The 12,184-nt window shown below is 45.4% G+C and overlaps 1 protein-coding gene across 2 annotated transcripts in view; it reads left to right on the plus strand.

Moving 5' to 3' along the window:
• The window catches only part of ANKRD17 (ankyrin repeat domain 17), a 92,256-nt gene that overhangs the window by 39,610 nt on the left and 40,462 nt on the right, over positions 1-12,184 (plus strand). For both annotated transcript variants that reach the window (XM_075750839.1, XM_075750840.1), the window contains exons 2-7: positions 5,528-5,681; positions 6,296-6,452; positions 7,100-7,247; positions 7,543-7,690; positions 8,807-9,040; positions 10,199-10,293. In XM_075750839.1, the coding sequence (XP_075606954.1) occupies positions 5,528-5,681; positions 6,296-6,452; positions 7,100-7,247; positions 7,543-7,690; positions 8,807-9,040; positions 10,199-10,293 (936 nt within the window). The remainder of the gene's footprint in view (positions 1-5,527; positions 5,682-6,295; positions 6,453-7,099; positions 7,248-7,542; positions 7,691-8,806; positions 9,041-10,198; positions 10,294-12,184) is intronic.

The raw sequence follows: 12,184 nt of genomic DNA on the forward strand, positions 1-12,184 counted from the left end.
AGTTAAGCAAATGTTTGCCGCCCTCCATCTCTGTGCATCCCCTTTCAGATGGCATGTTAGCCTCATAGGATGTTAATTTTTATGATGTATCTGGAATGTTTCCTCTGCGTTAATTTCTGACTGGGTGCTGGAAAGCAGTAGCACACAAATACTGTGTGCATGCGGGATGGCCTTAAAGAGGAGGACTAGGGGATGCAATCAGCAAAACGGGCTCTGGAGATCAGGCGGGGAACCTGAGATAAGGAGGAGAGAATGACTTTTTACAGCTTTTTTCTTAAAGCCTCTGGGTTGTCCGTATAGCCCAGCTGCGATTGAGGAAAAACTGTAAAACTGTGACAAAGAAATGCTAGAGATGCGCTCTCAATGACCAGAGCTATTCGTGCCAGCTCGGTACCGATTAGGTGGATGACTAGTGAGCGTTTGTCGTTCTGCACTAAGGGCTTTGGTAGGTGGTGGGTGCCGGAAACGAACTGCTTTCTGCCATTGGTCGTAAATGACATTTGAAATAGTTGCTTGAGTTGTTCTCTGCTATTGGTATTAGCTCGTCGTAAAGCTATCCAGCAATGCTTGGTAGGCACCTGTGTTGATGTAAAGCGTCAGTATTCCCACGGGTTAGGTATGCGTGAAAGAGGGAGGTCGGACACTAAACCAAGTGATGTTTTAAAGGTACCAAAGTCAGGAGCGTAACCAAAAGGCTTAGCTTTGCTCTTGAGCTCGTTCACGGCGCGGCATCAAACAAGAGGGAGAACTTCTTGCCGGTGAAGTTGCGCAGTGTCATCGGAGTAGAATCGTGTTGCGGTCAGATGTGTAACATTGAAGACTTTTAATACTAAATGGCCAATATGTGGCAGGTATTTCTGCTGAGTGTAAGATGAGAGTTGCTGTCGTGTTAGGCTCGTAATGTTAATTTAGGTATTAAATGCCACTCGTGGCAGTCCAGAGACTTGACTGGGTTGAGACGTCAGTTGATGATGTGGTTCTAGAGGAGCTGTTTGATGTTGAGTACTGGATTTCTATCTCCGAAGTGTAGAAGATGTGGCGAGACATGTATTTGTAGATGGAATGTATCTTCTCTCCTCCCTCCCTGGCTAGACGTAAAAATAAGGAGATGCTAATCTGTGTTTAGCCTGATAAGTCTCTTCAAATCCTTAATGAGTGGAGGTGTTTTGCGTGGGGTTTCTTGGGGGTGGGGGGAAACACAGGAGGAAGTTTATTGTTTGACCTTAGTTTACATCTGTGTGAGAGAGGCGTATGTGTGGACTTGGAAGCCACTGGTAGGCGATGTGGGGGGCCGTTCACATCCTTGGGGGATCTGTCCCCATGGCAGGTTCCTGTGCGTGTGGCTCGATGGTGAGAGACTGATGAAGTTTGTGTGAGCGTCAAGAGCTGAATTATGTCTCTAGCTGATGTAGCATCACACGGTGGCAAGAGCCGTGCCAGGTGGAGCAAAGGAATTCGGTTGTGCTTTTTATTCTGCTCGAACCTGGCACTTAGGAAAACATTTGTTCAGTATTTGGTATTTGGCAGTCAAAACGTAAAATTATCACATCTTGCAAGGCTGCCTAGGCATGAGTCCTGGTGGATCAGCTTCTGCTCGGTTGAGATGTCTGCGTGTCCATGTAGCAGATGGCAAATGAGTACTAAAAATGCAGAGGTACCGTTCTTTACGAAAGACAAGATAGAGCCCTGCCCATAGAATGGGTTTTGTAAAAAGTTACGCCTCCCGATGACGGGCTGGCAAAGAGGAAATCCCTTGATGTTCTGCTTCCTACCTGGTGGGAGCGGAGCGGTCACCCCAAGGTTGGGGGAGGAAAGAACGGGTCGGGGTTTGAGCCTGTGCTTCGGAAAACAGAGCAAACAGAACGTGTAGTTCCGTACGTGCAGCCAACGGCGTGTCGCGTCGAAGCCCGGGAGCGTGCACGGGGACGAGGACAAAGGGGGTCACCGAGGGAGAGGACCAGCGTGCAGAACCCGGTCTGGTCGCGTGGCAAAGCTTTGCTCCTAAATAGGGAAGAACTCGTCTTTGTAATAAGAGGTGATAAAAGCACATAATGTTTAAAACTTAAGTTACGTCTAGTATTACAATACTTGGAAAACTTAGAATTGCTTTGTTGCCTAGAAAAATAGGACTCGGACCATATGCTAAGGTACTTGTAGCATGAAATTTCCTTGGGGTTTGGATTTGTAGACCTGTTAACTCCATGGTTTTTTAAGCTGGTTTTTTTATTTCTCTTTACAGTTGTATTCAATGCATCAAAACCGTAGGCTGTTGTGTTTGAGAGTAGGCAGCGCTTGGTAATTTTGTTCTCCTCGTTTTGATTGTAGAAGCATCAAATACACTAGAGGTGATTACAGGCAAAGTAAACTTGGGCAAGTACAGAAGAGATTTTGATTGCAGGATGAGAGAGGGGGAGAAATCTTGTAAAAGGCCTTCTGTTGGGGAGTGTCTGAACAATTGGATTATGTCAGAGTATTGTTTGGTGGGAGAAGTACTGACTGAGAACCCAGATGAACTATTCTGATATGTAAGGTGGAGCATTTGTGTACTATTCTACACGTTTTTTTAGTTAAGGGAAATAAAATACATCTGAAGACCATTAAAGGAAATGTCTGTTTACTTGGCCTGGTAAATGGAAATGCTTTGTCTTTAGTTTGTAGCTTCTGTAGAGGAGGCAGCAGTATTTTCTGAGAAACGAAAATGGAATTTTCACTTCTACCAGAATTCAGTTTTAGTCATCGCTGTTAGACGGTGTGTATTTTATCACTGTTTGGTGTTCTATGTCGTGCTGAACCCCCTGGAAAGACAGGACTGTAGATCTGATGAAACTTGTAAGCTAAAAGGCGATTGTGAGAATACGGAAGAGCGTCACTGGAGGCTTGAGGAAAAGTTCTGCAAGCCGTGGGTTGAAGATGGATCTCTTCTACCTGAGAAAAGGAAACCCAGTTATATTTAAAGTCATAAAGTAGGCTAAATTTGTTATTAAATAAGTTAATTTCTTGAGATGTTGCTCTGGAAGGGTTTAAATGACAACACGTAACACAAACATTTTCAAAACTTGATTGCCAGAGAGGTTTCCTCCCGCTAACTTGCGGCCGTTTTGGTGCCGTGCTGTTTGTAGGTGGATTGTTTTTCCTCCCCGTTCTCCATGTGTTATAGTGGTGTTTTAAATCGTACCACGCTCATATTCTTAGCTGGAAGGAAAATGGGAAGATTTTTCCATTTGAAACTTAAACTGCGTAAAGGACCTAATTTGAGGGGAGAGGATGTGAGTGGGGGAGAGACGTTTTCCTATTTTGACTTCTTTCTTAGCAAATATTTTGTAGTGTTAGGAAGAAGCGTGACCAGCTGTTAAATATCTCACTCGGATGAGATTTTTGCAGTTAGTCTAAGTAGTGGGGATTTAGCATGAGTTGGGTGAGCCAAGAATCCTTCCGATTGCTCAGTAGTTTGCCTTCCAGAGGTGAAATCTGTCGCTTGGCTCCTGAACAGCGCAGTAGTTCCTTTCTCTTGCTGCAGCAGGCTTAGTCCTCTGGAAGATGACAAATGACCAGTCCTCAGATGAACCAAAACCGGATGAAGAACAGCACGGAGCGGAGCTGGCAGCGACCGGCCAAGGGGACCGGGGAGGAAACTAGGAGGTGCCTTCACCAGTAGCCGAGCTGGAAAGCTGCAGCCCGTGTGAGTGTCGCTTGGAAAAGAGGTGCCGAGGAGCAGCGCGTAACAGCGCGGGACAGTCCTGTTGTGGGCGGTTGTTGACAGCCGAGCCGCTTCCATCGGAGGCTGGAGTCATCCCCTCGAGCCTGCCACGTTCCTAGGTTTGGAGGAGGAGGGCAGAGAGGCTTCCAAGGAGGGGAAGGAGGCTTCAGAGATTCCCCCGAGTTGTCTCCTTGAGCGTTGCCGAAAGCTGCCTGGCAGGAGAATCTGGCTCTCAATGGGATCCTTGGAGTGATTAAGCGAAGTAGTCCTGAAAGTAGTTCTCGGCCTGCCTTCCTAAACAAACAAGGCCTTTGGGTGCAAGCTACCAGCTCCTACCGTGTCCTGGATGGGAGGATGGCGAGAAACCTGTCAGGAGGCCTGAGGTGAACTCCTCGCTCTTCTGGTTTATCTGCCCGCTTAGATTCTTGGGGCATTTATGTGCAGGAATCTGAACTCATAATGTTCATGAGACTGCTTGTAAAATTTGGAGACACACGTGGATCTTAGGAATTGTATTTCTGTCTTGATGAACTGTATTCCGTGCGGAAATATATTACTGCTGTCCTACCGACAGTAGTGGCTTTTATCCAGAGATAACTGAAATTTTTAATCACGTGGTAGGAGCGGCTGACACATGTGGTTGGTTTGTCTTGCGGACCTCTTTAGATTGTTTTTGGTTTGGGATTGGCTTTGGGAGTTGGGGGGTGGGGGTTGAGTTTTAAAGGTGTGGATTTTTGAAGTAGGTGAGCTTTGTAGGGGGGTGTTTAAACTTGGTCTTTATAATCTAAGAAATGATTCGAGGGCCGGTTCGTAGGCTTGGGGGGGGCTCATGGAACCCTGAGGAGTGTTTTCTTTAAACTACCTGACCCGGTCCTTCTTTAACAGGCAGTGAAACACAAATGGATGCTGGAGGGTTTTCTCTCTAATATACTGATGTCTTCTTTAATTTCGATGTGTTTCACAACCAAAAGAAATGGAGAGTACAGCAAAGTAAGATCTTCAGAAGAACTTAGACAACTCAGCATCTGTTTCAGGAAAAGGCAGATATAATAGGTTGCATATTCTGTAGGTAGTGTTTTAAAGAACTGTTTTCTTGAGAGGGATTCTGTGAAACCCCCGTATGTTGCACGTGAGTTGGTTGCTGGTCCTTTTGGTTTTGTTGGGATTTTTTGAATGTTGGATTAGGAGACATCAGACTTGAAAGAAGTGGGAGGTGAGAGAATTTTTCCGCAAGTCAGAAGAAAACAGTCGACACGAAAATAGTGGATGACTGTTGGTTCTTCTGGTTTTGTGTGCAAGTAGAGTTTAATGCCTTTGGAGGGTAGGTTACTTCTTTGAAAGATGCCTGGGTTGTGTGATGCAGAATTAATCCATCTGTTAGATGTCGCTTTCATGCTTTGAGGAGGGGAAAACAAACCAACCCAAACCAAGAGCTTGCGTGGAAACCCAGGGCAGCCACTACTTTTAGGCCTTCCCGAGTGGTATCTGCTGGTTCACTTGTCCCTCCCTGTGCTCTGTTGGACTTGAGGAGTGTGGTGTGCAGCGCGGAGAGGTGACGTCAGTCTTAAACTTTTCTAGCGTAACACGTGGCTTCTAGTCACAGAGCGAATGGATGAGATGACAGAAGGTACGTTCTTTGTGTGCGACGTCGGAAAATCTCATTGCTTCCATTGATCAAATAACAGCCTTTTGAGTCAACTGAGGACAGTTTGGCTAACAAAGTGCTTCAGTGTTTACTTTTTAAGTGATAAGCACAACTGTGGTTTCTTTGTGTTTTAAGTATATTTTGGTCGGTTCTATCTTTCTTAAACCAGATCTGTTGTTTTTCAGGTGGAATCGTTTATCTTGGATCAGGATGATCTCGAAAACCCTATGCTGGAAACGGCTTCTAAACTGCTTTTGTCAAGTACTGCCGATGGTGCTGACCTGAGAACAGTAGATCCAGAAACCCAGGCAAGATTAGAAGCTTTACTTGAAGCTGCAGGTAAGTACTCGTGTCCCATACGGGTTTAACCCCGAAGCCCTTACACATGTGGTCATACGGGAACTGCTTGCATAAGGCTAATCCATATGAGCATGCTACAAATGCAGGCTGTAAGGCAGTGTGAGCTTGGCAAGGTTGTGCAAGTCATGGAAGAGAAAGAAATTCGTTAAAGCACTTGAAATTTTGGAAAATCAGAGTTTCGTGTGAAGGCCGTGCTTCTATTAGGAGTCCTCCGATGTTGGATTTCTAAAAGCCTGAGTAAAAGTTGACACCCGACCTTGGCTTGCAGCCTTATGTCACAGACTCAGTTGCTGAATGAGGCTGTCATTTTGTCACAATTAGCGTATGAAAAGCTTTACTAGTTGCTTGCATTAAGTAGTTGCCGATAGTTGAAAAATAACGCCTTCTGTGGATTGGAGGGTTTCATTCGTGCGCATCGCATCCGAGTGCAGCTTTTAAATTAACGTTGTAAACAGTTAATCCCTTCATTTTGGAAGCTGTAGTTCATTATGCTTGGAATGTGTCTGCCAGCAGATCTCGTAGGCTCAATTTCAACTTCTCTGTTTTCTCCTTTTTTGGCATGCGTACCGATTTGTTGTAAATTGGAATGAAAGGAATAGGTAAGCTGTCTACAGCTGATGGTAAAGCATTTGCAGATCCTGAGGTGCTTCGCAGACTGACGTCGTCGGTCAGTTGTGCGTTGGATGAAGCTGCCGCTGCACTGACCCGGATGAGAGCAGAAAGCACAGCAAATGCAGGGCAGACGGACAAGTAAGCCAAACTTCATACTGGGATTTTTCAGTCGTTTGCTACTTTTAGAAGCAGTTTATCTTGTTGTTCTTTGAACCTTACTTGAGATAATGAGTGGGACAAAGCCCGTGTTTTCAAACTGGAACTACAAAGCAGGAAAAAGCCGGGACCGTACGTTACGTCGTGATTAGTGATAGAAACCCGGAGTGTTTTGTTTGCAGTGCTACATGATTAGTCTTTCCAAAGGGAAAGTTAGTACTTAATTCTCATTCTTAAATGAATACCAGAGAGGTCTTGTACTTCTGTAGGACGTAACACCGTGCTGCGTGTATGGTGCCGAGGCAGTCCACGGTCACGGCTTCTCTCAACACGCAGAATTGGGTAACCTCAGTGGTCATCCTGCAGATGTTTCTCTTGTAAACGTCTGTTAAAAGTTTAGTTACGGGAGAGGCTGAGCATGCACGTTGCTCAATTTACAGACAAGTTACGTGGAAAGCCTCAAGTGTAGAAATGGCACCTCTTCAATTAGCAATTGGCACTTCTTCAGGTTGTGCTTCCTTATTTGTTGACCGCGTCCTCGCGGCACGTTGGATTTTTACTCCGCGCGTAGAGCGAGCGTTTCGAGCGTAGTCCATTTTCACTTTTTAATGCTTTCTATTTTTTATTAGCCGCAGCTTGGCAGAGGCTTGTTCAGAAGGAGATGTAAATGCTGTGCGGAAATTGCTAATTGAAGGACGAAGTGTGAACGAGCACACAGAAGAAGGGGAAAGCCTCCTTTGTTTAGCCTGCTCGGCAGGATATTATGAGCTTGCACAGGTTGGTTTCCTGGCTGTTGGTATTTTAGTATGTGTGTGTTGTACAAAAATAAGTGTTGAATTAATGTATTCTGGTCTTATGCACCTGGAAGGCCGTGTTAAGGTAGCGGAAAAGGTCAGTTAACTGGCAAATGAAGACTCTACGTAAACCGAATGTTCTTTGTGCTTGCTTCTCTAAGTGCTTCTAACGCAAAACTGTGTGGTGGTGAAGGTGGGGGCTTTGCGTAAGCCTTTCAGCCGTCTTGGCACGCAGGTTTGTCACTTGCCAGTGTTGTTGATCACCCTTCTGTTCACAGGTTCTTCTGGCAATGCATGCTAATGTAGAGGACCGTGGTATTAAAGGAGACATAACACCTTTAATGGCTGCTGCTAATGGTGGACACGTCAAAATTGTCAAGTTGCTGCTAGCTCATGGTGCTGATGTGAACGCACAGTCCTCGACAGGTAAGTAAGTGTGCTAGAGCTTGTCGAAAACGACTGACAAGCTGAGATTTGCAGTGTGCGGGAAACGTGGTGTGAAAACTTGGGGAGAGCGGCCCTCAGCCAAGCAACGCAGAATGCTGCTTTCTGTTTTTACTATTTGGCTTCTGCTTTTTTTATTTTTATGAGCCTGTAAAATACTGATTGTGGACATGCAAAGGTGGATGAGGTCAATTAGCAACTGAAAGGTATTTGCGTACGTAGGGTTTGTTGCCACGTAGTATTTAAAGCACAGTTTGGGAAGTTTGTGTGTACGTAGGAAATTATTTGGTGTCAGGTCTAGGAAACCAAGGGAAAAGAGTAAACGTCAGAAGATGGTCCTCCCCTTCCCCCCGCCCGCGGCGGTTTTGTAGGCATTTGTGTTGAAGTGACCAGATCGGGAAATTTTCTTAGTTTGCGCGGCCTTGAAGCGGAGAGATTGCGCGTAGTCAACAGTCGCTGACAAAGAGAGTACTGTCCCTGAATGATGAGAACAGTTGGGATGCCAGAAGAGACTTTATTTTTATTTTGTCTTCTTTAGTGAAATAGTTCTGAGGAGTTATCTGCTTTGACCTTAACTTTTTTCAAGATATCCTTCCTAAAGGCAGGCTCTCGTACTGTTCTGTTCGGAGACGTGTTCGTAGTTTTTCCACGGAGATTGTTTTCATCTCCTTGTAAAGGCTGTGAGCATTTTTTTGAACTAGCCCTTTAGAGGTGTTTTAAGACTTGATTTAGAAGCAGCAGTTCATTCTGCTCCTTGTTTTGAGCTTTCCTTTCTCCAGCATAGTATGTCCCTGCTGATTAACAGGAAAAGGGATGGGCTTTTGTGCCGGAAGCTGGGATCAGCCGGGGTAGAAATGGGAAGAGAAGCGCATCGATACGGTCACCAGGCACATGGAGATCTTTGTTGTGTCAGCACTGAGCTACTCTGTGCGGTTACTTGCTTCCCTCCTCCCCTGTAGTTACTGGCCCGTATCCTGAAAAAAACCCTGTTCCTTAAGGTAGGTAGGTAAAAGCGAGGAAACGGAGAGAAGGTTGAAGCTCCCAGTCTGGAAACGCTGTCGAATTCTGTTTTCAAACCTCTTTCTCTTCTGGCTTTAGGCAATACAGCCCTGACGTACGCCTGTGCCGGAGGCTACGTAGACGTTGTGAAAGTCCTGCTGGAATCGGGCGCTAGCATTGAGGACCATAACGAGAATGGTCACACGCCTCTGATGGAAGCGGGAAGTGCTGGCCACGTGGAAGTGGCCAGAGTGCTGTTAGAAAATGGAGCGGGCATAAATACGCATTCCAATGAATTCAAGGAGAGCGCGCTTACGCTGGCTTGCTACAAAGGTATAGTACCGCATACCATATGTGTAACTAAGGTGTAACGAGCGTGGAAGAGTGTGACAGGTGTGAAAAGTCTTTATGAACCTGCATTCGTTCAGCCTTGCTGTCCAGGACAAAATGAATTTAAAGGCTACAAACAGACGCTTCTGATGCTTTTATCCTAGCTGTGGTACCACACAGCATGTATGTGCTCTATGTAAAACCATGATCAGTGAGGAGAGCGTCAAGCATCAAGATAGAAACCTTTTGTCCGAGTCGTTACGATGCTTTAAAAGATTCTCCAGTAAATGAATTGGGAGACGAGGAACTAATATGCTTTGTCATAGAGTAAATCTGGTAAACTTTCTGTATTTTAGCTATATTATGCAAAATACCTCCGCTTAGGTACAGAAGTTATTTAATTTTGAAGGAATTGGCACTTGGAAAACACGCAAAATCTAGGACCTTGCCTTTTAGGCGTCAGTGCTTCAGCAGCAGGCCTTTCTTGCCTCCCTCAGGGTATTAGGCAGCTCTCTTGCATTGCCCAGGCAAGGGCTGAAGATATTTCATTAAGAGGCCAAATGTGTTCGCACAGCTGAGCAGTTGCTGTTACAGTCACTTAGGACGTGTTTTATTAGAGCTATTAAAGTGGCTCTTGGCGTCGTGGAGTAACTGATGTCAGTAGCAGAGTTACTTCTGTGGCACCGCGGCAGAAGCTACTCTTAGTCTTTCTCTTACGTTTCTTTTATCTGCCTTGACAAATTCTTGGTTCCCTGTTGCTGAAGGCCCTCGAAAGCCATGGTAACTGTCTTTGGTGGTGGCTGTCAGAGCAAGGCTGTGTTTGAAAGGGGGGAGTGGGACCCCAAAACTTTGCCTCCCTGAGAAAATGTGCTTGAGCTCTGAATCCCGAAGTGAGGTTGGAGAGCGGAGAGGAAGAACAAAAACTCTGTGCTTAGTCCCTTGTTGACTGTGAGATACGGGACGGAAGTGAAGATAATCAGGCTGTTAGGTTTTTCACCTAACCGTTTATGATTCGGCTATGTTTTGTGTATTTCTGTGTTGCTCGAAATCTCACGTTTAGGGCATAAAAATTACCTGGCCTTCTGCTACCTTTGTTATGTACGTTGGACCCTTTCTGTGATTTCTAAAGTAGTTGTATCTGTTAAATATTTTGTCTTTCAGGCCATCTAGAAATGGTGAGATTTCTGCTGGAAGCTGGTGCAGATCAGGAACACAAGACAGATGAAATGCATACTGCGCTCATGGAGGCTTGCATGGTAAGAGGTGTATGGCTCGAGCAATGAGGCGTACGTACTCTCTCGTCACTTCTGAAGAGGAACCAAGTGATTCCTTCTGGTCTCCTTTTCGTACAGAACCTCGCGGTGTGCTGTTTCGGTTCTCCTGTGTGCTCGATGGCCCTTTGGCAGAAGAAGTTGGAGGGGGGGGAATACCTGTTTGAAAAATAGAACTTCCTCAACCGGCAAAATTGAACTCGTTCCTCTCGTGGCTGACAAAGTAGTTGAATCCTTAAGAGACATCAGCAAAAGATTAAATCACGTGAGCATTAGCAGGAGAGCTCTCTTAACCCATTCTTTGACAAAGTAGGTTTCTGTGTGCCCAGGTGCACTTTGGTTTTTTTCCTGACGTGGCAGAAGTCAGCGATTAAGGCTGCGCTTGTTGTCCCAAAGCAGGCTCTGCAGGCGACATCTCTCCTTGCGGTGTGACATCTCACTTGCTCTTTGCTCTTCTGATGATCGCGGGGCCTGGTTTGAAATGGATATTTTTGTGACCTCAGTTCAGAGAAAGTAATGACTGCAAGAGGTAGCCAAAAAGAAATACTAGTAATTCATTTGAACGGATTTTTTTTTTTTTTTGCTTTGTGTAATTTTGCAGGCTTCTGGGTGAGCAACTTTGAGTTTACGATGGGAAAATCCTTTATACAGGAATCTCCAAACAAAATAACTTCAAGTGCAAGATTCTCGCTGGTTGTTGAGATGCTTTTAACAATTCTAATGCGCTAAACGTAGGCAGCAAATACGGTCGTGGCCTGGCTATTGGAGGCATTTAACGTACCTACGTCAAGTTTAAGGAGTTTGTAAGCTAAGGTTTCTCCCAGTGTAGGTGGTTTCCCATAGCCACGTGCTCCTTGAGAAAGCGGCAGGATCAGGAGCTGGGTGGGAAGCAGCTGGGAAGTGGAAGGGGGAAATTGTTAACTTCTTACTAGTGAAGAGTACTTTGATGTTGCTTTGCCCGCTCGAGGCAATTGTAAAATGACAGTGTGGAATAGATGACCTTTTTATGAAATTTAGTAAGATTCTGAGAACAACTCCTGATTTCTGGATAATAGCTTTTAGCCGTAGGACACAAATACATGTCAAGCTTCCCCTTGAAAAACTTGCGTATGGGTACGTTTTAAGGCTGGAATGGTGTCGCTGTTGCCGGAGTTCAGATTGCACCAGGCTTTAGTGGTGAAGAAAACTCGCTAAATTGTTGTCTTCAGATAGTTTCTCTGTTTGAAGTCCTGTTAGGCTTGAACAGCTACGTAAGTCTCCTATATCTGCATCTTCTTCAAAGCACGTATCCTATTTGAAATCTATTTCCTTCTTATTAGCCGAGGTAATAGTATTCAATTGCTTTGGCCTTTTCCCTAGGAGATCTCTTTAAATGATGGAGTGAATGTGTCTATTTATTCCCTTTATTTCTCCTCCAGGAACTGTTCAGGCTTTGGTGCCCCCTCTCAGAGAAGTAAACTCATGGCAGTGTATTCATTCACTCTGCGCCGCGCCAGGGCTTGGCAGGGGTAAGCCAGCAGGGTGAACATCCAGCAGGTGTCAGGTTGGGTTTCTAGAACTGCGAATGTTTTGGAACTTTTTCTGCTGGAGAAACGCAAATGAAACAAAACGGAGCAGAATTACGCTGTGTTTTTAGACACACGGACGCGCGGAGTTTTCTTTGTGACCCCGAGTTGCGGTAGGCTGTTGTGCAACATGTCCTGCAGAGGCTTCCCCTGCTCTTCAGGGCGCGTAGCTGGAGCATGCTTGGGTCGGTCAGCAGTTTGTTTATGCCTTACGCCAACGTATTCCAAGTCCTTCGTCTGACTCTGGAATTTAAAGGTAAAACTGCAAACTAGTCTCTTAAGTTCCCTTTTTACCCTTGTCTCTAAATAGA

This window comes from Balearica regulorum, chromosome 4 (assembly GCF_011004875.1).
Source record: "Balearica regulorum gibbericeps isolate bBalReg1 chromosome 4, bBalReg1.pri, whole genome shotgun sequence".
In the NCBI taxonomy this organism is placed as follows: Eukaryota; Metazoa; Chordata; class Aves; order Gruiformes; family Gruidae; genus Balearica; species Balearica regulorum.